This window comes from Lutjanus erythropterus, chromosome 23 (genome assembly GCF_056507025.1).
Source record: "Lutjanus erythropterus isolate fLutEry1 chromosome 23, fLutEry1.hap2, whole genome shotgun sequence".
In the NCBI taxonomy this organism is placed as follows: Eukaryota; Metazoa; Chordata; class Actinopteri; order Lutjaniformes; family Lutjanidae; genus Lutjanus; species Lutjanus erythropterus.
Genome location: NC_139339.1, coordinates 6,090,999 through 6,117,180, shown reverse-complemented (window position 1 = coordinate 6,117,180; position 26,182 = coordinate 6,090,999). Strand labels below are relative to the sequence as shown.

Below are 26,182 nucleotides of genomic sequence, written 5' to 3'. Positions count from 1 at the left end.
AAATATTTAGGATGCAAATAAGTTAGACGTTATTTAATTATATAAAACTTAGAAAACCAAACTGGATTAAGCTGGCCAGTGGCTGATCTGATCTGCAGTCGCTCTGAAAAGTAGCTTCAATTTAAATTTTAAAAAAGCTGACAAAATGAGGACGCTTGGTAAAACTACAGTCATCTTGGCCTGAAGCTTCTTCTGCAAAATGAAGTCACTCTATATACGCTTTAAATACATAGTCCACTTAAACACAAAACACTAGAAGACACATTAAAATACTTATATCCTTCTGATCTAAATCCCTCCTGAACTGTGCGTGACTTAAGCTCAGATCAGTAACAGTCCATAACCTTGTTAACTAGTTCTTTCAATGTAATTTTACATTTTTGGCTAAAAACATCTGTTCACCATCTCTGTCTGTCTCATGCTGTCATCATGGTTGCATGATAGACAAGAGCGACAGAGTCGGGATCCACCCGAAAAAAAAAAGCACAAATAATGTGATGGAAAGAGATATTTCTTCATCCAAAGTGGCTCATTTTTATTTGGAAAAAGTTAGCTTGATGATTACTCTAGCAGATTTTTAAAGAGGTTGCATATACTGTACCTTAATTTATCACTGATTTAATGCACCAAGATTATTCTCTTCCACTGAAGGATATTTTTTATATATGAATATCTCCTTACTGTAGTTTCTATTTCCAATGCAAAACAGAATATTTTGATATATAAAACATTTTTTTTCAGTTTCTGAGGGAGATAGATGATAAGTACAGCATCAGGATGTGGAAATATTATATATTACAATAATATTTATACTAATATTAATCATTTTTAATCCTTGTAGGTAAAATAATTGCATTGCAAATTAATTTAAGGCTAGAAAATACAACATGTGGCTGATTTAACATGACTTCTGGTATAAACTACACCCACTTCTGGTCATCTATGCAAACACAAATACAGAGACAAATAATTTTGTTGGTTGAACAGATACTAATAACATCTCTGTGCAGCTCTCGTACAAAGGGCCATTTTCTGGTCTCAAACTTTCTCAGTAGTTTAATCAAAATCGGCGTAAATGCTGGGGATAATTTGAGAGGCTGAGGATATTTTCCTTCCCCTTCATTTTGTTGAACAGAGGTCCTTCATAACTGTGAATCAAGTCGATGGATTTTGGCAGAATTTGGCGAATTTGCACCGGGCACTCAGCAAGCAATGTCATGATTATACTCAGCCGCACATCTGGAATTAATATTAAGCGATAAAACGGTTAGGCTCATGAGCGTTTCATGAAATAAATTTTGACAAGTCGCACGGTCTCCCGAGTGGCTTTCGGTGTCGTTAGGAATTAAGTGGGAGCCAACGAGCCTGGACTCCTCTTTCATTTTTAATCAAGCAGTTCTGTCAGTTCAGAGACATCCTGTAATATAATATCATGATTCCACAATTCAGGACATGACACCACTAAAAGGACGAGTAATGAGAATTAATAAGCTCAGAAAAGTAAGCAATCACTTTACTGCAAATCACTTTTATGGTAATGTTTTGATGATGATTAAACGGTAGAAATGTTCTTTGTTTGTTTTTTTTTTTAAGTCAGAATTAGAGTTGTTTTTTCTTTATTTATGGTGGAGAGGGGCAGAGTACTTGATAAAAACAGCGGCTGCACTTTATTTTAGAGTAAATAAGACTTGACAAGCCGTTCTTTGTATCAAATTAGATAAAAACTAGAAATGATAGGTTCTTTATAAGACATTAAACAAGCACAGACCAAACAGTACACAACTAAGATGTAACAAATCCTGCTCTGTATAAAATCATATATGTTTATTTATTTTTATTAGACATTATAATACCTATTAGCAGACCCTTATTAGACGTATTAAGACGTATTATTTCTTACTTTTGGAGCCTTTTTAGACTCTATTAGAGTGTAATTACAGACACATTACCACAGAACTGTACTGTAAACTAAAAGGTCCTACTGTGGAAATAATGCGCTTTAGTTTACAGTACAGTTCTGCTGTAATGTGCTGCACTATACAGAGCATTATTTCAATTTTTTGTGCAATTTCACACAAAGTACAGCTCGTTACGTCATTTTAGTGTACTGTAAAATAAAGTGCAACCTACACTTTGTATATTTCTCCTAATTTTTTATACATTTGGTGTAAAGTGGTCTGGAAATTAAGTCCTCTGACAGGCACAATCCTTCACCCTCAGCTCTGAGCTTCAAAGATAAGGCTTTTTGCAGTGCTGTGGCTGCATGTGGGAGAGCGTGGTCGATGTATATGCTGCATTTGCTCTGCTTACTGTCAGTGCAGTGTGTGGTGTGTCTACTTTATATCTATATCTGACTGGCGCACTCCCTCTCCCTTATCGACAAGCCAACAGTGTGAGAGACGCAGCCATTGTCAAGCTAACAGGATACAACAGAGGGCAGAGCAGACCTGCAGGCACATTAAGCCAACATTGGCTTGCGCAGTGAAGCCCGCCGAGTCTTAATTGAATTGATAGGGAGTATGGGGAGAGGATAGGGAGGTCGGGGCAGAGGAATTGATGAGGAAAACATAGAGGGGGAAGAAAATAAGGGAGAGGAGAACCGGGGAGGAAAATTGGGAGACAGAGAGAGACATAGGGAGAATAAAAAAAAAAAAAAAAAAAAAAGAGGAGGTGGAGGAGGAGGTAGAGTAATGGGGAATCCATGGGTGCATGTCTACGACGAGAGGCAGCAAAATAAGAAAGATGGCTGGGGAATAAATGTGTGTAAGCCACAGTGGAATGAGAAAGACAAAGGTGAGGAAGAAAAGCGACAGGGCGGCGTGATAAAGAACGCAAACTAGAGAGCGAAATAATTACAGGGCGAGTGTGAACGCGGTGAAAGAGGGATGAATCTATTACTAAGCTGTGATGGTAAATAATGAAAGGGGAGAAACAAATGAATTAATGAAAGATAATGAAAAACAAAAAGGCAGGACGGAGGTGAATTTAGGCCGAGAATGAAATTGTTGACTGCAGAATTGGCAACAGAGCTCCCTTCTCCATGACTGCGATTAATGTGCCCTTCAGGAAATCAACCCAAAACTAGTTCACTGTTCGAGTTTCTGCCCAAATTAACATAGAGCAGGGCGATGCAAAATACAAAACTCTGCTTCGGTGCTGGAGAAAATTATCCTGCAGACACTAAAGTTGAAGTTAAAGGTCCGGCGTGTAAGATTTAAGAGGATTTATTGACCAAGTATGGCAGAAATAAGAGTATAACATGTTTTGATTAGTGTATAATAACTTTAAAAAAGGAATCATGTTTTTGTTATGTTAGATGACTCTATCTAATCCTACACACCAGTCCTTTAGATTTAAAACTACCTGGTGAGTAACAGGGCGGCAAAATCCTAATTTGCCAGGTCAGAGTGGAAAGGTCTAAAAGCAAAACTGTAAAACTGTGAGCAGAGTAAAACTACCCAAAGAGGCCGAAGAAGCTGTGAGGCTGAAAGTGAATCCAGACAGCACAGACCAGAGGATGTACCGAACTTAATCTGGGATTGTTTGGCTCAGCCGAGCAAAGAAAGAGGGGCATCTTGGCAGAAACAGCGAGCGCGAGAGATGCTAATGGAGGAATATCAAATACTGTACATGCCAGATACATCATTGTACTACAAAGACTGGACGAACTGACAAATGTTAGATTAGGCAAGCAGAAAACGTTCAGCACGGGTACAGCTCTGAACACGAACAGAGGCGCTTGTGATCTTTTATCCTCATGTCTTACCTTAATGAGGTCTCCTAGTAGTTTGTTGGCTTCAGCATAGGCCTTCTTCACCTCCTTGAACTTATTTCCCAGTCCCATACTGTGAGCCTGCACGATGAAACAGAGCAACAGGAGGAATGAGCGGAGGAAAAGTCATCTTTTTCTTACTCCTGTTTAGGAAAAAGTCATTCTAGTGTCAACCTGTGAGTTAAAGCTATAATTTGTGTTGTGACTCCCACTGCTTTTAAAGTTATGGTGAAGATGCTTGTCTAGAAAAGGTCAGATGGCTCATCCCATTGTAAAACTATAATTTGGCACATAGTGCATTTGTTTAAGACACTAATACAAACAGGTCACAGCTTGGATAGAGGACGTGCACACACACATTTTTACCTGTGGGTGCACTGTGCTGCAGACTGAGCCATATTCAAATAGTCAGTGACACTTTACAAAGTGTGTCTGCACACGGTGTAGACTCTATAGACTAGTGGTTGCACTTAATGTACCGTACCAGCATTAACAAACAGCTAAATAAGCCATTCGAGTAACATTTTTATTCTGTTTCTAAAACAGTGCCATTTTAGTCACATTCATCTGCAACGGCAATAACTTTGAACACACACACACACACACACACACACACACACACACACACACACGTCAAAACAAATTATTTCTAAAAAAGGAAACACCTTGTCAGATGTAGGAGCAGAGAAATCTATTGTTCTCCCTCCAAAATTATGTTTTTAAAAGCTTAGACTGTAAGCGTCTGAAGAATCGGAATATGAAACATCGACAGTCCACATATTAAACTGCCCAATTACAGCAAAACAAGTGCGCAAACACTTTGGTGGTGCTGCATGCAAAAACAGCGAGCTAATCCTGTGTCCTTTCAGACGCACCGACCGCCTCTAATACTGCATCCTAAAGGATGTGGCGAAGAGCTGTGAAATACATTTAAACTGTAACGCATTTAGCTTCAAAATCAATCACTCGGCCCAACAACGACATAAAAATCGACCAGAACGGCCCGTCGTACCTGGAAGTGAAGGTTGGTGTACTGTCCTCCGGGTATCTCGTTCTCATAAACGTCAGCGTTGCCAGATTTCATGGTGGCGGTGCAGTCGAACGGAGCGTACAGGCCTCTGGCTACTTCCCAGTACTCGCTGTAGTCGAACACCTTCTCCAGCGCGATGCCTGCAACAGAGCAGAGCAAAATGACATCAAATCAATGGTTCAAATGGTGCACATTCTCTTTTAATGAGACCTGTAAACACTCATCTGCAGCCATTTGAAACTGAGCTATTCATCTTAAGACAACTATGTGGCAAAGGTGTTTCAGAATACTAATGTAAAGCACGGAGGCTCTAGAATTAAGATGACTTATTAATGAGTTAATTATTATTATTTGCTGTGTGTATAGAAATAATTAATTCAGCTTTAAAGGATAAGCCCTTGTCTCTCTGATTATCAGTTAAAAAGAGGAACTGATGACACTGACTGTAGTAGAACTGTTGTTGAAGCTTTTGTGGCACCCTGCCTGAATTCTCGTCTCAAACATTGAGTCAGCTAGCAAACAGTGACAGTGTTGAGTTCCTGCTGTTGATTTGTATGACGATATAAACATGATGTGAAACCTGTCAGTTTTGACAGTGTTCTGAGTCTTTGTCCACCAGAACAAGTCCTACCCATCAGGTTGGTATGGACATGTGTCCACCCACAGTATACTAAGCTGTTTTTTTTTTTTTTTTTTTTATGCTTTTCTATACCAGGGTTCTCAAAACCAGGCAGCAGGAGAAATCGAAATGTCAGCAGAGACATTTCTACTGTAGAAATCTGCCAGGAACTCACTGTTTGACAACTCTTAAAAATTGCATTATGTCAAGAAAATATTGGGACTTCAAGCCCCACTCCAGTGTATTTTATAACATATTTATGATATTTGATATTTTTCTGAGTCATTTCGTAACAATTCTGATTAACAACGCAACATTTTTTAGAGAAATAACTTCATTTTGCACTTTTAAAATATTTAAGCTGTACCTAAAATGGAACTGCGATGTATGACTAAAGCAGAAGCTGAAGTCACACGTCAAAGGCCACTGTCAAAAAAGACACTTGGCCACCAGCCCCTGTTACTTGCCACCTGGTCTAACAATTTTGCTGAGGGAAACCCTGTCACCTGTGACCCCTTAGCTAATCCCTCTCCAACAGGCTGTGAACTGGAGAGTAAAGCGCCCAAATTCTTGGCTAATGTCATGCAAATACAATCTGACATGACTCAAGTGTGCGCCATGCCTTGGTTATCAGCGAGCGTTCTCACAGGGATGTACCGTTAGCTAGTTAGCTGGAGATGTAGTTTATTAGCTGGCAAACTGGATGCTGCATTTAGTGCTCCTCTATGTCACGCTTAAGTCGACGCCGTCCGTCCTTGCGTCACTTGGAAGGGGTGGCTTTCTTGCAAGACATGTGGAGGTGACTGGAAGATGAGAGAGAGACACCCTCTCACAGCATGAAAACAGCAGCTCACCCATAAGCTGCTTTCTCTTTGGAGGGCGAACAGAGTTGTTAACACCAGATTATTTTTGTTTCCAGGATGGTGAAGTCATGACCCGTCCTGCTGTTACACTGATTAGCTAGCACTCTTTGCTTTTGTTAGTTTGGGTACGGTAGGTTAATTTTCCCAGCGGCCACTTGCTGTATTGCAGAGAAAAATGACCCTGCACCCTCAAGAGCTTTTTCCCCATGAGTTAAAAAAAAAGACGTCTGTAAAACTGTTAACAGGATACTTCCAACTGCAAACAAGGTCAAATATTATTATTAATATGATGAAATTTGATCCAAGGAGGTTTTATGTTCGTAAAACTTTTCCAGCGCCAAGAAAAAACTATTTAAATATCCGCGACGTCAACACAAAGTAAAGTCTATGGGCCAAGCTGGAACAATAACACAACCAGCTTGAGTTCTAAATCGAAGTGTTTTATTAGCCTAAAAGTGCTCTTGAACATGCCCTCTGCATTTATATCTTGGCTTACTCACATCAGAGCCGCTCATTAAATCCCTGTGATATTTTGTGATCCTTTAAAAAAAAAAAAAAGACATCTGTTGCTCATGTTCACGACGTTCTGCTGCAGCCAGTTTAGGTGTGCTAAAGCTGATTTACCTTGAAAAGAAAAATCTCCTTTAATGCTCTGACAGGAATGGCAGCACATGGAGCTTTTGGCTAATGATGACAAAAACGAGCTATTTTAATGAGACAAACTTAGCTCGTTACATCCGCAACAACTGAGTGACAAGCTTGGATTTTTATGATTCAAAGCGGGCGTGTACTCCAAAAAGTGTTTGTGTGCTTCCACTGTGATCTTGGCGAGAAAATGGAGCTACTGTGAAATTAATGTGAAATTAATGTGCATGTGGTTGCTCCTCAAATTCAGCTGCCTGCCAAGCCAGCCAGTAATTAGGTCCATTTCCTTCTCTGTTTGAGAACACCATTTCTGTAGCTTTAATTTATGCTTCCATTGTCAAATTACAGCCTCATTTTACAAGGGGGAGTGATGGCATATTCATCGTGACGGCAGCCTCTGTTGTTTCACATGTCAGCTCAGGTAATATCAGCTCGACAACTCACACCACACTTCACGTACTCCTGTGGTTTGAGGTAGCGGACAAAGCAGATATTTATGAGTTGCAACCAAATATGCTGCAGTAACTGTGAGTTCTCCCAGCTGATAACACAAAGAGCTCTGCTCCATACAAAACTGTGGATACATCACACTCTGCTCTGCTGTACTGACGCTACTGTGGGTGTTAAAACACTGCTATGCGATTCTTTTGTGATGGATTATTAAATATTGGTGTAAAATAAAGATTCTTTTTTAGCAGACAAGCTGCAGCTCTCTGACTGACAGCAAAAACTGTTTAACTCTACTATAGCTTTGCTGGAAATACTTCAACATAATATCACGTTGTCCTCATTCAGCCTGATATGGTAATGAGGAAGAGGCATTGCAAAATGAATTGTCACCCTGTTTTATGGTGGAATTTACTTTAATTGAAAACAGAATTGGAAATACTCTTTCGGTGTATTGTTAGATTTCTAAATCTTGAGCAAATGCACCTCCACACCGGCATTATGAAGATGAGTAATCATTTGAAGAAATAGAATTGAAATAGTTAGACATTTTGATGTCTTCATGCTAAGATAATCTAACTGGCTGCGCTCCAGCCTCATACTGAATCTTCTCATCTAAATCTTGGCAAGAACGTGGGAAAAAAAGCGTTCTGTAACATCCTGAACTATTCTTTTATTACTCGTATTTAGATGTATACTGGTATTTTTAAAACAAAACCTGAATGTGCTCACTTCCACTGACCGACAGCACTTTAAAGCATATCGCAGAGTAAAAAAAATGCTTATTCAAACAGCTTCAATTGTGAGTTCAGTGCCTTAGCAATAGGCAGCAGCTCTGGTACCTTCAACAGTAGTATATATACACTCAAGTACTCTACTGAAGGACATTTACTTACTTTATCTATCTCATTTTACATTCCTCTGACAGCTGTAGTTACTAGTTATTCTGCAGAATACGATTTTACATGAAAAACGTTAAAGATTAAACCAGTGGAACCTCTTACAAATCAGCACTGTCTCGTTGAGGCCACTTGTCATATTTCACACATCTACGAGTTGTTAGGAAACATCTCCTCTCCAAACCTCCCAGATGGTTTCACTCAAATCAGGGTTTTCTGAACTTTTTAAGCTTCAGACCCAAAGAGAAATTTGGTTTCCTTGTTATGAGTATATGCATTGTCACGAATTCTTCTCCGCCAATTGGTGACCCAATAAAAACGTGTCCATGATGCATTTGGGGTTGCAACCTGAAGTTTGTGAAAGGCTTGTCGAAAGAGGTAAATGTCTTAACTATTTCACAAAAGCAAAGATTTGCAATAAATGATGCCTCACAGATGAATCTGGTGTTCCTTTGTAGTAGTTAGAATTGGCTCCACCAACAGTTAAATAACTGCTGCTTACACACTATGACATATATTACAACATATCAGTCACACAGGACATGTTACTGCAGACTGCAAGAGTATATTTAATTTGCTCTACTGGTACTTTTACTAGGATAAAGGGTCTGAGTGAGTGAGTGAGATTTTTTTAACCAACATGTATTTTGTGGGGAGGGGAAGGTTGAAACCCAGACCTCTTGGTGGGAAGCCAACTGAGCTACAGCATCTGCCAGAAAAAAAAAACTCCACAAGCCTACAGCTTCCTGAGGAGAAGACTAATTAGCCAAACACCACATCTGTGTGAGCTGGAAGTTCCTAAGAAAACAGAGTAAAGTTGAATCAACTAACTTCAGTCGTCTTTGGCGAGAAGCAGCAGCACCCTCCTCAACCAACAGGAAATTTGGCCGCAGTGAAGTGAGGACACCATTGCTGTGACCTAGCGGGCCTCCTGGGATTAAAAGGTTTATCGTATGTACCCTATAAATATGGAGAACAGCTGCAAATGTTGGTGGATTCTGATGTTTGGAGGTAAATACAGCATTGTTTTTCCTGGACTGCTGATTACACTCGCAAAATCATCAATCACTGCACCACTAAACCATGTGTGTACAACACCGCAGACACGCACACGGGCAGACAACACAAGGCGCATGCACGTACATATATCAGTCATTTAAGCGGCGTCTTGGCAGTGACAAAGTGCCATGAAGACACAACTCATTAGCAGCACAAACATACTGAAGACAAAGGCACACGCATATTTGCTTTTACATGCATTCTCAACATCAACACACTTGTAGGAAGACAGCCAGACACACACACAGTTTGTGGTCGATGAGACGATGAGAGCTAACCAGGACGCTTAGATGAAGACAGATGAGACGCGAGACGATTCAGGGAGAAAAGAGGGAAAAAATTGAACGCAGATGGATGAAGAAAGGGAGACGTGATGGAGGTGAAAAGAAGCTATATGTGTTAGCTCAGCTCACCTGCCTCACTGGCTGGGTATTAATATCAGTAAAACTTTATTTACTCTATTTTTAAGACTGTGTGATTTTTGATGCAAAATTGACATTGTTTGAGATGTCTTTGCTATGTCTTGCCTGACATTAATCAAGCCATTAATGTCTTTATTGTGACAACTTGACATTGTCATAACAAAGCCACTGACTGGTTATGTTGTCTTGCTTAATGTCAAGTTGTCATAGCAAAGATATCTTTGTCATTACACTAGTCAAATGCTTTTGTAATGTGTCATGAATATTTTCTTGGACACCAAGTAAAGTGGTACTATTTGGACTTCTCATAAAGATGTCATTAAATTTCATGAGGCCTGTTATAAGGCCGGTGTGACGACAGACTACAGTACCAGGGTCATTTAGCTTACAGAGTTAGCTGATGGACAGACGGCGGTTAGCTAGTTTACTTGTTGCTAAAGTAGGCTAACCACTGTCTGTTAGCTGGTGTTAGCTAGTTAGCTCAGTTAGCTGTGGAGGTAGCCACCTAATTAGCTGATTCAGTCCCAGGGAGCCAGGAGCTAAGCCCAGCTAGAAAACCGCCCCGGTACTGTACTCCCTGTTGTCAAACTGGCCACCATCGACTCGGAGCCCGTGTTTGGTCCTGGTCCATCTGGGATCTCCAGTCCAACCAGACTCAGTTAGATGCTAATCATAATACAATGTTAAAACATAAAGATAATCAGTTTCTTTAAGTCTGATAATGTCAAGTTGTCATAGCAAATATATTTTGTTCTGTTAAATATCAAGTTGTTATAAGTCCATGTATGATGCATGAGAAAGCTGGGCCACTTTAGTTTGCCCCATCATTCAACTGCATGAGTGTTAGTGAATATATATGACTTTTGAATAAATGGATGTGCGTGTCAACGCTGCTGCTAACTGAATAAATAAACTGACAGCTTAAAGACAAATTAATTAACCAGACAAGTACTGCTTATTCGACATTTCTTCAGGACAAAGAGATGCTGTGGGAGATACTGAAGGAGTGCGAGGGAAAGATCACGGAGAGAGGGAGTTTGAGGGAGTGAAATAGGCATGTAAAGTGCTGTTAATTGCTTTGTCACTGAGTGAGAGGGAGGGAAGAGGAGGAGGAGGATGGAGAGACAATGTGAAAGAAGTGGGGGTGATGGGAAGAGGCATGAGAGTGGAGAGGGGGAGGGAGATAGAGGAGGCAGAGCACGCTGCACAGTGCTGATTACTGCTTTGTAACAGAGATGGGAGAAAGAGGGGAGGGAGTGGGGGAAAGCGGTAAACAGACTGAGGTCAGGAAGGTAGGGAAGTATCCAAGGCAGTGCTCCAACTTGATTACAAAAGTAGAGCGATAGGCAAACGGAGGTGGAAGAGAGGGGAGAGGCATAAAGGGATGCAGAGATGAAAAAGATGAGATGAGCACAAGGTGACAGGTATAAAAGAATTTGGAAGTGAGAAGGAGTTTGTCTGCATGTGTATGCATAATGCATGTACCGGGGTCAACTTAGGATAGAGTATAAGTATGCGCACATGTGTGTGTGTGTGTGGGAGACATCCTGCATCCCAATCTGAGTCCCGAGTGAAGCAAATTAAAATTCCTTGAATAAACTGGCACACTTGAAAACCTCCCGCTCTTGAGTAACGACCTTGTCTTTCTCTGACTCTCTGCTTTATTTCCCGAGTAGTGTGCGCTCACTAATTGATATTCTGTCTCTAAACTGTGATTGTGTCTAAATGATGGGAGGGTTTCTCTGTGAACATGACACATTATCAAACTTTGATGCTGTAATATGTCACTGAACAATATTAGCCAGCTCCAGACACGTGGTGGATGCGGTGAACCTGTTGCACTCAGCTGTGGGTTACATGTGTGGATAGGGAGAGCAGCTGTGAAGTAGGAGGGTTTTCCTTTCAAAGCACAAGTCACACATACTCAAAACACAGCAGGCCTTAATGGCTCTGTCGCTGTGTTGCTTTATGGACTATTACAGGCTTTGCTTCCTTCTCTGCAACAGATTTCTCCCTGTATGATTGTTAAATATTGCTGCAGGAACAATAAGCCTTAAAAAGAAACCCGTTCACTTTGAAGGACACCCCGAGGACCTAACAGCACCAAGACCTGGTGGTTACTGTCAGCCCCTGCTTTGCAAAACCACTGTAGCTACTCTGAAAATATTAACGTGACAAGATGTTGTCTGTTTGGCCACTCATCCATGGAAATTAAACGCCACAAAACACACCGAAACTGATCCAGAAATGCAAGGAGCATTGGCTCAGCATCTTGTGAAATCTTGTTTCAATGACCAGACATTTAACTTCTCACCTTGCTGCAGTGAGCTTGCACTCTGAGGTGTGTTGCCATGATGTAACTGTTGGGTGTGGTCACAGGAGGGGGTGCACCCAAATCTGCATACGTTATTTGGGAAAGTATAATGCGTATAATGCGATGGAAAAATATTTCTTCAGTCCAAAGTCGCTCGTTTTTTATTCTGAAACAGTCAGCTACATGATTACCTTTGCAGAGTTAAAGAAGGTTGCATCTAACTTAATGAATCACTGATATCCTGTAATGCGCCAAGATTATTCCCCTAAACTGAAGGATATTTTTATATACTCATATATCCAACTTTTCAACACCCCCCCAGTTTAAGGAGAGGCAGTGGTGGGCTTTAAAATGTAGATAAGTTAGAAATAAAGATGAAAAAGATGAAAATTACAGTATGAGGAAGTGGGAATAATTAATTATTTGCCAATATTAAATCATTTTCACGCTTTCTAGGCACAACAATTGCATTGCCAATGAATATTAGATTAGAAAATAAAACATCTGCACGATTTAATGTGGCTTCTGGAATAAAACATGCCCAGTCATGGTCTTCTGTCTGGATACAGAGCCAAATAATTTTGTTGGTTTGACAGATACAGATACTTAGGACAACTGTAGCAGAGTAGCTGTACAGCTGTAGTTACAGGTTAGGCTATAAAGGCTTCTCCAGTCCAACAATGTCTCATTCAGTCCTTTTTGTACCCAGATGGAGAAAAAAATAACTAGTTTTAATGGTGTCTTCACAGGTCTCATCAGACAGCTGCAGCTCATCCAGAATGAGTCCTCATTAACACACAAAAAAAAAAAAAAAAGTGGGGCACATCACACCGGTCCTTAAATCACCGGCTTCACATTGGCTTCCTGTGTGTCAAAGGATGGATTTTTTAAAGTCCCATTACCAGTTTATAAAGCACTAAATGGTCTTGGGCTTAAATACGTCTCTGATTTACTGGTACATTTTGAAGCAGACCCCTCAGATGATGTGGATCAGGTTTACTCCGTTTTCTCAGGATCAAAACCAAGTGTTAAGTTTCTTTTTTCACCACCTGTGGAATAAGCCTCCCAAATAACTTTCCACTAAAGTAGATGCATAACTTCTTATTAAAATAATCTATTTGTTTGCATTTGCCTTTTGTTTTATTGCATTTTAAATGCAATTTTAAAGTTTTCTTCCGGTCTTATTTTTAATGTATTTATATGCCCTGTATGGCACTTTGAATTGCCTCGTATATATATAAAAAAAGACATGCCTTTCCTGATGCTCACAGTCATTTTCTGCAAGTGTTCTTCGATTTTATCTGACGTGTAATTGACCCACTAACACAGCAGCTACAACCCGTACAGTCTGTAGTGTGGTGGTTTGAAATGGCAACAATACACGGCTGTGGTGTCTGATGAAAATAAAGGCGCAGAATGCAGGTTTATTTCAGGAGCACTTTGGACAGACATTGGATTTCTCTACAAAGCACTTGATTATCAAAAACTGAGCTGAACATCTGTACCTCCAACATCAGAACAGAATACAGGGAGGACATGGCGTCCACCAAATTGTCCTTAAAAAAAAGCAAGTGCATTTAGCCACCATAAAGCAATACACGGCTTTTAATGTTGACAGTATCCTGCACTACAGCAGCAGACAGTGCATTAGCTGTGTAGTGTGAATATAGTTTAAACAAAATTAGCAGGGCCTTTGCTGGTTCTGAGTAATGGAAATGAGCTATCAGATCCAGTTAGCGGAGCAGAGTTGGTTTTCCCAATTGCATTTCTCTACATAACTAAGCAGCAAACTTCACATCAGCTTTAATTCCTTTAACGCGCTTCATGTTCCTTCGATTTTTAACAGCATTTTTTTTCATCTGGCTGCTTTAATATATTTTACACTCTGCACCCAGCGCTGTGGGTAGTCACTTTTATCAGAGGTAGGAGGGGCGCAAGCTTTTTCACAGTGCCATGAAAATTACACCGAGCAGAACACAGCGGACAACAGCAAACCCAAAGGGAAATAAACGTGTTATAAATCCATCCCTCCGCTTATCGGTAAACCTCCTGAGAGTAAAGCAGTGTTGATAGAGAGGCAGAGTGTAGACGGGCAGGTTTGTGACAGAGCCTGGGTCGGGGAATAGAGTGACCAGATCCCAACAAACCGAATGTGGGACAAAGACTGCCTTTGCGTGGCACAAAGTGGGACACATTACCAATGCTCAGAGGTTGTCTAAGATTTTAATTTTAAAAAATAAACATTCCTACTCTGCCTCTTAGCTTGTAACATCTCTGTGCTTTGGTTTATTCAGCAGCCCACAATAGATAACTATTTTCCCAGTCTTTGTTGTAGCAGCATTTTCTTTACTTTGTAGAAGTCTCCATTATATTGTGCCTAAATCACAGCATGTGACTTTGCAGAGATGTGCAATTTTCCCTGTTGGGCTTAGCGTAGCAAAGATGGTGACAGGTTAACCTGCACATGTGCACAGTTTGACATCAAACAGTGCATCACAATGGCAGCCTTCTCTGCTTTCTTCACAGCCATTGGATAAAAGCCAGATTTTAAAAGAGCGTCCTTCCTGCAGTGGTTTGACTTTTGAAGACTAGGGCCCAACAAAAGGAGAGACGTGATCTCAGTATGTGGGTCAAGGGATAAAACTGTTGTGCCGTCCAACATCACTTTGACCCCTAAGTACTCCAGGGAGAGCTGGACAATGGTTAGAGCTACTGCAAGTTATTAACTGGTTATGAAACAGTGTCAATTTAACACTGATGTCTCTATATGACCTACATAAGCTAACAAGACCATCTGCAAGAAGATCAGCTATTTCTAGTTATTCTTAATGCCTGCCACCGATTCAGAGACTCTGTGCCATCAGATGATCCGAGCCTGTGGCACCATAATATAATTTTTGACATATATTTGGTGGTTATAACGAATGAAAGCAGCCTCTTTTCAGCAGGTTTGAGTTTTTAGCATGCTATGATGAATTTAAGACCACCTTACTCATGGCTACAACCAGTATTTTTTATACGCAAGCAGGTGGGTTTATTAGCACCGAATAAATCTGCTGAGTCTTCTCATCTTCCACTCACAGCTATCTGAACTCTTTATCAATTCATGGATAAAGAATGGGTTGTTTCACGGGGCATCAGATTTTATTGACCATGCAGCCCTCTTTTCCTTTCCCTTCCTGGCCTATGAGGTCGGGCGACTGGATGAATATATCGGCTATCCGCGATTGGCTGAGTCCGTCACTGGTTGTTTTGTTGTGTTGGGTGATCTTTTTATGTGATTTCTGTCATTTTAATTTGCTAATTTAATGGTCTGCCTCCTAAGAACGAGTGAGAGCCCTCGCTCAGGGACAAGCCGATACAGCGGCACAGTGAACACCCACTGAGCCGGAGAAAGAGTGTGAGGAAAAACAGCCTGCAGAACCAGAATATTCTCACATCTAGCACAGTGAATTAAGGATTTATTTTAACCAAACCAGAGTTGGTGCTAGTTGGACCAGTGGGAAGACTAACTAAGATAGTTTCGGTGAGTTTTATTTTGTTTTGCTGTTCCATTTTAATGAAGTGTGGGTTCTTTTCTTGATATTTTGTAAGCTTATTTTGTTTATTTATTGGGTGTAGTGAATGTACCTAGCATACTTAACGTAGTGCTAGTGCACATATCTCCCAGCTGAAACTCCTGTATGAATTTATCTGCAACTTGTCTCTCAATCTGTTACACCCTCTTCTTTTGGTTTGTACCGTCGCACTGCCACGTGCCACACATCCATGCTTTGCTGTTAACTTTTATATTTGTTTTAAGTATAAGTCCTGCGTGGGCTCCCTCCTTCTCACATCCCTTGAGCCAGTTTGTGACACTGTCCTCCTCTCATAATTGGCTGGTTATCTCATCACTGAGCAGACTGCATCAACCCCTCTGACTGAGGGTCGTAATTAGCGATGTGCTCTGTCATTTATTGATTCGTTGATTGATTTTTCACCCCTCGTGTGAAGCCGGAAGTTCTTAGAGAGACAGAAGAAATAATCTCTGAGCAAGACCGGCTGATTTAAGAGATGTTCTGTCTCGTTTAAGACTACCTGCTGCAGTAAAAGCTTTATGTGGATATTTGAAGGTGTTTTTGTCCTGACAGATTCTCCCCAACCTCTTTTTATGATTGATTTTGATTGGCTTGTCTATTTCCCTCCTCAACCAAAAACTGCATCCCATACAAATCCTTTCCTGTATAAGACCTTCAAATACTTCTGAAACAAACGAGTGTCTGTTTGTCTGTCTGGTGCCACTGTTCCAGACTGGTGAGCGTGTCACTTACCGGTGTCAAGCTTGGTCCCCTTGGCGCAGGCCACGATGGCTCCCATGCTGGGCTGAGAGGTCATCCCGGCCATAGAGTCGACCTGGAAAGTGACAAATATGAATACTGTTGTCTGAAAAGCTGAATGGGTCCACAACTTTGTGGATTGACTTTATATACATGTGGCAAAAGACGTGGTGTAATAATCTGCACATCTAATTATCTGTGTCCACGTACTGCAAAGATCACATCAACATCACTCTGGAGTGACGACAGTATTCACACCACACTGAAGCATCTGTCTGGATACCTGTAGGATCCGTCTTTGTTCATGCATTTCAAAGTGCCAGAAGCAAATGAGTGGCCAAACCTTCTGTGCAGTTTTCCTTCATTATGTGTGAATATTCCTGATCTATCGAGTGCCTGTTGCTGCGCTCAGACCAGACAGGGGATGGTGATTAAAGCAGAGGGATTCACATTTAGCAGTGAAGTTGTCTAGTGGCAGTAAATGTACAGTGATGGTCACAGTTTGCCCATGAAAAAATAATTCAAAATTAGTTCGAGAAGTTCTTGTGTCTTGAAGTGAAGGGAGAGTGTGTAGGATTACAGACTAGAGCACACTCTGCTCCACCTTGGTTACAAAATGTACATCATTAAATTTATTCAGTGCCTTAACACTTGGCATCAACCATGCGCTTTTATGCATATCGTCAAAAAATAGATTTGAAGCCTAAATAAATGCTTCAGGTCGCGTTTATGCCTGATGCAGCTGAGATGGGAGACGCACGGAGCTGGTGAAAACAGCTGCACAGATTAAAATGGGAGCTGTTGTGTGAGATGTGCCAGTGAAAAGTTTGACTTACTTTCAGGAGTTATTGGAAATTATAATTTTAGCATCACAATATTCATTTTCAGTGAAAAAAGCTATTAAAATCATGATGACTAACATTTGTTTGGGTCTGTACCAAAAAAAACAAACATTTTCTTACATCTAGAAAACAAGATTTGTTTGCCAGGGCATCTCTGCAGCACTTCATTATAATGCTGTTTTGTCACACATTTTTCCATTATCAAAAAATTACAGCTTCTTTGATTTGGATATTGCACTTGGCCATAATGCAATTTCGATTAACTGTGCAGCCCTAAAATGTGTGCATGCAAGTTTAATCTAATGACGGATGGGAAAAACAGCAGTCTCTCTATAAAAGGGACAGAATCTTTTACCTCCAAAAACCTTTAGGTCTTGGCCATCCTTCCTGCACTGTCAAGTGTATTTCAGCTTGTGCACAAATGATTTATTACTTGGCAGTGAAAGGACTAAATCTAACCAAGCAAACCAATGGGAACAACGTGAACACATGTTGCTAGTGGGTGTGTCTGATCCACGGTGGACAGTCAGTTGTTTTTTTCATTAAGTGTTACAATGAACTGAACAGCAGAACAGGCAAAACTGCAAATACCAGCCAACTGTTTTAATGAAACTGCCCATGCTGGCAGCATGCATCAGTGAACACAGTAAGGGAAATGCTGCTGGCTTCAACAATTGTCCCAGCTTTGTTTCAGTGACATTTCACAATCCTGCAGCAACTGGTGGAAAATTAATGTTTATTCATGTCGTCCATTTCTGGACCTACAAGTTAGAAAGTTCTCTCTCTTCATTACTTTCACAAGAAATCGGAAGATTAATAGATTCTTTTACGATGATGAATTTAAATCTTCCCAGAGGCTTTTTTAATCATGTCTGAAAGAGACAACCGTGTTTGTTAATAACATGATGGATCTGTGGAAGAAAATGATGATGATGATTACTCACAGCCACATCCACCACGTCAGCTCCAGCCTCGGCGCAGGCCAGCATGGCGGCTACACCGGCTCCAGCCGTGTCGTGGGTGTGCACATGGATGGGTACGTCGGGGAAACGGTCTCTCAGAGCGCCGACCAGAAGCTTGCTGGCTTCTGGCTTCAGTAGTCCGGCCATATCCTGGTTATACAGAGACACGGAGGAGGAAACAGAAGGAGGGAGGGGTAAAATGATTTGAGGAAAAGTTTGAGTGACACCTGGCATGATTTAGTGAATAAATATTTGCTGGTGATTCACCTACAGTTTCAGTTTCAATGGCACGACAAGGGGAAGTGGAAATTTCCAAACAGAACATGCTGGCTGTAGTCTTTTTGTCAAAGAAGCCAGTAAACATCATGTTCATTTCATCATTTACTGCAGTAAATATATGATATTTTTCTCCTTTAATTACACAAATAATTACATATCCTTTCCTTGTATTTTCTCTCTTTTATAATAATTTAACATTTCTAAAAATCTTTGGCCTGGGATCCTGGACAGGGTATAAATTAACCCAGGAGTAAACCTTAGAATCCTTAATCTGGTTTTAAGTGGCTCTCTGTAACACATTTACATTTTGGATACCGAGTCCCGGGCTAAGTTAAACAAGATTGATTTCAACCACCTGTTTTAGCTCTCATTAGCGAGAGTGTGTGCACACAGCACTGGCTGGAGGCGGCTCATGAAAGCTGGCACGGACAACAAAGTGTTGATAATTTGGTGGAATCGGATGAATTAAAAAAAAAACAAACAGCCAAAACAATGGAGGCAGAAAGAACATTTTCACAAACACGGCACCAAAATCCTGTAAGTGATTAGGACTTGGACTACTGACTACTGAAATTCTCCAAATAATCAACGTGTCTTTGCTACTAAAAAGTATTAATCTGCCACTTTGAGGTTTAATTGAAGCCATTTAGTTCTAGAATATATTTAGTTAATTTAAGACAAGTCTACAAAATGAGAAATATGAACTGGAGAATTATAAGTTAGAACTAAATGATGACAAGAGTTGAAGTCTTGCACAGTCACACTCTTGTGAGGATGATTATAATGAATAAATCTTAATTGATATTACCACAGATTCACAGACAGAGTTTAGATGTTTAGTTGCGCTCCCTTCGGTGATCATTGCACTCCATGAAGTTTTAATGCATGCTCATTTCCTCTTTTAAAAGTTAACCTCATTAGCCGTGCAAGTCTTTTATGAGATTTCCGCCGCTGCGTGTGATGCTTCACACCGCGCTAGAGCGGAGGTTTATCATTTCACGTTTGAAAATATTCCGTCATGCTTGAATAAAGAAATTAATTCAATGTGAGCATTATCAGTCTGTTCATTTAGATAAGAGGCTCGAGTACACAAGTTATTTCAATGGGAGCGAGTGGAAAAACTTCAGATGTGTTCAACATGTGAGAGCTTTTTTATCAGTTAAAATGCTAATGGTAAGCATGTGTGTGTTTTGTGTGTAAAAGGGATTGGTGATACATTGGTGAAGTTGGTTTATAGGACAAAACGGTTTGTATTAAGTGCAATTTCAGCCAACTTTCAAAAACAAGTAGTGGAATCTGTTGCAGTACAGGCAGGTATATCTAAACATATTTAAAAGAAAGTAGTGAGACGAAGATTGCCTTAACACAAAAACTGTTTTGTTCGGTTTAAACAGACCCTGTTTCGTTTGGGCTGATATGAAAGCTGTCAATCCGCCCCTGAAGACCAAACAACTGAACCGGGATGGCTTGGAAATGGGGTTGGGTGTTTTGACCTTCTTCCAAATGAACTCTTCTGTGGTTTGTTTGCAGTGTTAAAGCAAACAAACAAGCCACAGGACTTTATCATCGGTGATATGAGTTTTAGCATGATTTCAAAAGCCGAACCAGGGGTTTCCAAAGTCTAAGACTGTGGGCTTTCTCCCAGACAAAGCTTGGAAACCCCGCCTTATTTTAATTTACATAATTTTGCTCAGTTCCTGGATGCCTGTAGGATCATGATTATGATATTTAATGCCATAGACACTCAATAGAGCCTAATTTTGCTGTTTACATAACTTCAGATTGCACCAAAAAAGGCCTACCCTTAGGCATTTATTCATTTCTGAAGCTGTGAAAGTGAAAAATGTGATTTCCTTTTGATAACTAGTGTAGTTGGTTTTTTTTTTCTTTCTTCTATTCACTGAGCCTCCCCTGAAAATATTTGGAGCCCCCCTGGGAGTAAAAACCCCTGAGCTAAACTCCCAACGAATCCATCGGCCGATAGTGAAATCTGTTCAGGAGGCAGTTGTATAATTGATCTGTATAAGCCATGCATATACTTATGCAAATCATGAAGCGACACGTACAAATGCCAGCGCAGGTATTTTCCATAATTAACAGGTCAAAAGCTGTTAAAACTGCTGTGCTTGTATCCTACTCTGTGTGCTTTGTCAGTTCATTAACTCCATTAAAAGTGTGTGACAGCAATCCCGCAGTAATAAGCCCCAAAGCATCCTTTTCATCCTGTCTCTACCTTTTTGTCATTATTCGTAACATGCGATCAATTTGCTATAAATGCTTAGAATCAGTTATTTCATCATTAGCTCTGTGTGACACCGAAGAATATAAAATGCTGCATAAACTTCTGTCAGTGTACGCGTGCCTCTGGATGATTCACTGATGCTGCAGGACAATAATACCCAAAACCATCCAATCAATTTGTAAAGAGCAAGAACTGAATCAGAATTAAAACAATATTGTTGTTCTTTTTCTCTCTGTCCTGACAAAACTGAACTACAGGTGAGAAAACACCTGAACTCACACGCTGCAGTTTTCTGACATGATTAAATAGTTGTACTTGTGCCTGAAATGCACACTAATGCGGACTAAACCGAAATTCAACTAAGTTTGCATCCAAATGCTACTTAAAGTGCATACAGCCGTGTTCGTGCAGGCCGTGTGTGTGTCACACAGTGTGTGTACAAGCCTGAGTGAAAAAAGCACTTTCAAAGAGTCTTTCCAGCTGGTTTACTGTTGTTCTGGTGGCAGATGGGCAGGGATTTCCACACAGAAACAAACAATAAACGACAGAATCTTTAGATTATCACAGGGAAGGAAAGCGTCGGCTAATTACAGAGCTCTAAGTAGCAGTAAACAACTTGGAGAAAACACTTGAAACATCAGATCCTATTTTTAATTTCCTCACCTTGATGCACAGGATGTGGGTCCCGGCTTTGACAAGCTCGTCCGCCAGCTTCAGGTAGTAGTCCAGAGAGTACTTCTGCCTCATCGGGTCGGAGACGTCACCTGTGTACGAGATGGCGGCCTCCACTACGCCACCTGCTGCTCCAGCAGCCTCCATGCCCAGCAGCATGTTTGGCACATAGTTGAGGGAATCGAACACGCGGAAGATGTCCATGCCATTCTCCTTGGCCACCTCACAGAACCTGGTGGATGGAGAGGAGAATGGTATTAGTCAACTTCGCATACAGTTTATATCTTGTCTTTTTTGTACAGGATGCTCAGAGTTCTGATAAACCAAATTTTAATAATTCTTTAGCCATCTAAAGATGCAAGGAAACTAGAACATGCACAAAATGCCTCCTGGCAAAAGGCTTTATCGCTGCAAAAAAGCTTATCTGATTATTTTGGAAAATGTAATAAGTTCCAACACTGAAACTATGGTTCACAGAACTGATGGACACACTTCACCTTGAGATAATCCGATTAATCATTAAAGGCAAGTTAAAAGACTTTGAGAAGATTTGGCAACCTTTAGTTTCTTATCTTGCAGAGGGAAACAAATCTGAACCACAGTCCAGAGTTTGGGTGAGAATGGTAGAAGATAAGTGGAAGAATGGGGTAGATAAGTGTAGAGCTTGAGGTCAGTTTTTCTCTTTTTAAAATTTACTTACAAATCCCAATTCCAAAAGAAAGTTGGGATGCTGTGTAAACTGTTAAAACAGAATGCAACGATTTGCCAATACTTGTGTTCAACTGAATAAAGTATAAAGACAAGATATTTAATGTTTGAACTGATTAAATTTGTTTTTCTGTGAATGTAAACTCGTACTGAATTTGATGCCTGCAACATCGTTTAAAACAGTTGGGACAAGGGCAGTTGTGACACATCAGCTTTTCTTTTCACAACACTCAGTAAGCATTTGAATATTTCTGAAAGCGAAATTGTTTCCCAATCTTGCTTAACACTCCAGGGGTTTGCAGGCTAGTCTAGTACCCAAACTCTTTTAATATGAAGCCACGCTGTTGTAACATGCACAGTGTAGCTTAGCATTGTCTAGCTGAAATGAGCAGGGACGTTTCCGAACAAGACGACGTCTGGATGGCAGCATATGTCGCTCCAAAACCTGTTTGTACCTTTCAGCATCAATTAGACTTGCACGAATTAATCGGCAATGCTCGGAATCGGGCAAGTTTTCACGTGACTGGCCTTGACCGGTGACCGGGCGGTCAGCGTCACAAATCCGGTTCTGTGTCCGTCATTGTCACACACATGTTCTGCACGATGGTCACGTCATGCGCGCAGCAGACAAACTGACCGTGACGTCAACACAGCGCTGATAACAGCTACATACACTGACACACGTCTGCTTGAAGCTGGTGTCAGAGACAGATTCCAAGAACAAGATAAAGAGAAGACAGACAGTCTACAACGAGACAGAGCAGCTGACAATGTCGCAAAACAGCCGTAAACTCTCTCGCACTTCAGGCTAATGCTAGCAAGCTAGCAGCAGACTGCTGTTCACAGAGGGACAGTTCAAATCTCACCTCCTGTTCTGGCTGAAGAATAAACAACCTGTGTTGATGTGTCTCCTCAAACATTTTCTCATCCAGACTCCTTTAACTTCTGTGTTTGTTTTTCTCACGGCAAAGTTTTACTTCAAACTGTTGCACCGCGTTAGTCTCCGGTTTCACATCCGCTTCCACAAAAGATAACGTGATATCGCGTCCCACGAAATCCCGCGAGATTATCTCGCGAGATCACGTTCACCCAATTCATAATCTTAATATAAAATTATAATAAAGCCTGGTTGTAATCTGGATGATTTTGGAGAAAGTATTAAATGAATATTTAATAGTCAGTGTCTTATTATGAACATATTTACAAGAAAAGTTGCAAAAATGTTTGTGAATGCTGTCAATTACAGTTCTTAGAAAGACTGAAAATCGGAATCGGTAAGTCAGACCCCTCAAAAATCGGAAATCGGAATCGGCTAAGAAAGTTGAAATCGGTGCAAGTCTAGCATCAATGATGCCTTCACAGATGTGACAGTTAAGCATTTCATGGGCAGTAACACATCCCCATACTGTCACAGATGCTGCCTTTTGAGCTTTTCAGTGGTAATAATCTGGATGGTCTTTTTCCTCTTCAGACTGGAGGTCACAACATCCATGATTTCGATGAAACATCAGAAATGTGGACTCCTCGGGCTGCAGCATACTTCATGTCAGTCCATCTCAAATGTGCTCAGGCTCAGAGAAGTCAGCATTTCTGGATAATATTGATATAAGGCTTTTGATTTACAGTACACAGTAGAGTTTAAACTTGCATTTGTAGATGCAGCAATTAACTGAAGTAATATCCTTTATAAAATCATGTTCATTTTAATACAGCGCTGTCTGAGGGGTCAAATGCTGGTTTTCTATCTTGCCTTGTGAGTCAAAAAAAATTGCAAATCATTGCATTCTGATTTTATATACAATTAACACAACATCCTCCATTTTTCCCACGTTTTAATGCTATGTTTGTATATATGGAGAAGAGGCTGATATGTTTTGTTTTGTTATCTGTGCAAATAATTCTTCACAATATAAAAAAAGAAAGAAACTCAACACATACAGTTGTGCGCATACATTTAAAAAAAAAATCTGGGCACAGAAAAAGGTGAGGGAGACTGTCAAGACTTACTGTACCCTGCAGTGTGATCACACATTCACTCTCACACATATAATGAGTTTGTCTTCATGCACAGTGTAGCCCAGATAACAGCGCATATCCGGGTTGGGATAAGCTGTTTATATCCACCTCCATATCACCACTCATAAATATCGCTGTACCTGCGCAAATACAATATCCTCACTATTTCCATGAAAAGTGAGCTTACACAGCCTGCAGGAGCCCACAATAACTGAGAGAAATGTATACCCGCCTCATTATCCAAGCTGCCGGTGGTAAATCCCTCCTATTATTGCCTTGGCCCCGGTATCTTAATCAGGTTTTTCATAACTGGGGTGAGTGCTTACTGTAGCCGTGTTACTGTGAATGCAATATTTACTCACACTGAGAGCTTTTGTTTTGGCAAATAAACAGACACACTTAATGTTGTGCCATGAGAGGATTACCAGTCCAGCGTCTGCATGTCCAGTGTTTATTTAGCACTACAATGCATACAAGTGCCGTGTAGTGGATGTTGTTTGGCACCAAATCAAAAACGCTGTACTGTCCCACATATCTGACTCAGAGCTGATGTAATCATCGCTTGTGTGAAGTTTTTCGGACGCACTTTACTTTACGGTGCACTAATAGGAAGTAACAGGCCATACTTTCTATCAGATGAGACAAAAACTAGAAATTATATTGTCTTTATTATCTGAAATTTTCATCTGGAGAAAGAAGAAGAAGAAGAAGATATGTGATTTCATTTCAGTTTACAGCACAGTTCTGTGGTAATGTGTCCCTAATTACCCTCTAATAAAGCCTAATAAAGGTCTAATGAAGTATAAAAAAGAACATATTTCTAGTTTTTGGTTTGCTATGTCTTAAAAGTGGAATTTAAAATAAAGTGCGACCTGTTTTTCTGTCAAAAACCTCCTCATAAAGTGAAAAGAAGACCCAGATAGCAATCGTTTGAGATATTTTAAAATTGTTGATCCCTGTTCTGCGTAGTGTACTCTGCTATGACCCTTTGACATACACTTTAAATCAAGTAAATGGAATGAAATTACACTCCGATTTGATTAAGTTAATGAAGACGTTCAGGCCACTTGGCTGCAGGCTGCCGTGCTGAAAAGCACTGAGGTTGAGATGGAGCGGCGAAGTGAAGTTAGGAGGGAGGGAGAGCCGAGCAAACAGATCAAAGCCATTAATCACAATTGTGTGCAGATTTTCAGTGGCGCTCCCCCTATGGGACGCCGAGAGCGAGAGGGGTGGAGAAGAGAGGAGAGGAGAGGAGAGGAGTGGACGGGGATAGGAGGAGGGAGGTAAAAAGAAGGGAAGGAGCGTAGAGAGATGAATGGAGGCATAAAAAGGGGAGTCATAAGAGTGGGGATAAATAATGACTATATGATAGCAGGGAGGGGAGAAGAGAGGGAGCAAAAAAAAACAGTGAGGCGAGGGGAGGTCTGTGTGTGTGATTCAATGGGAAAGAGGGAGGAGGGGACAGCTGCATTAGTCATAAAGCCACCACTAATTTATTTGAGGTGAGAGGAACTACACGGCGCATGTGGGTGTGTGTGTGTGTTTGGATCTGCATGCAGGTGTGTGTGCGTGCGTGTGTGTATACGTGAGTCATCTCACATCATCGAGGCCGCTTGTGAATCCATTTGGAAAAGTGTTCGAGGCATGTGTATGCATGTGTGTAGGCACAGGAGTATTTATGGCCCTAAATGCATTACTGAGTACATCTGTGTCAGTGGTGTTGGTGTGTGTGTGTGTGTGTGTGTGTGTGTGTGTGTGTGTGTGTGTGTGTGTGTGTGTGTGTGTGTGTGTGTGAGAAATGTGTGTAACTCACTGAGCATGGAACTGTAGGAGGCAACAGGAAAACATCAACCAAATTGACCTGACTAAATGTGCGTGTCAGTTGTGTGGTTTGTGGGTAGCTACAGGACAGTATATCCATTTAGATATATTTAGAGAGAAAGCAGCTGTGTCTGAAGGCGTCGAGCTACAAATAAATAGAGACCAATGTTCAGAATGTAGGTAAAATATTCACAGGCAGAGTTATGACTGACTGTTTATTAATCATGTTGAAAATAAACTAAAACGCTCTTCTT

General features: G+C 40.7%; 1 protein-coding gene across 1 annotated transcript in view; it reads right to left on the bottom strand.

The window, feature by feature from the left end:
* Positions 1-26,182, bottom strand: part of LOC146305548 (pyruvate carboxylase, mitochondrial-like) — a 399,577-nt gene that overhangs the window by 56,467 nt on the left and 316,928 nt on the right. The window contains exons 17-21 of the mRNA XM_084711698.1: positions 21,375-21,615; positions 18,173-18,340; positions 16,381-16,462; positions 4,785-4,942; positions 3,767-3,853 (exon numbers count right to left, since the gene is read on the bottom strand). Of these exons, the coding sequence (XP_084567824.1) occupies positions 3,767-3,853; positions 4,785-4,942; positions 16,381-16,462; positions 18,173-18,340; positions 21,375-21,615 (736 nt within the window). The remainder of the gene's footprint in view (positions 1-3,766; positions 3,854-4,784; positions 4,943-16,380; positions 16,463-18,172; positions 18,341-21,374; positions 21,616-26,182) is intronic.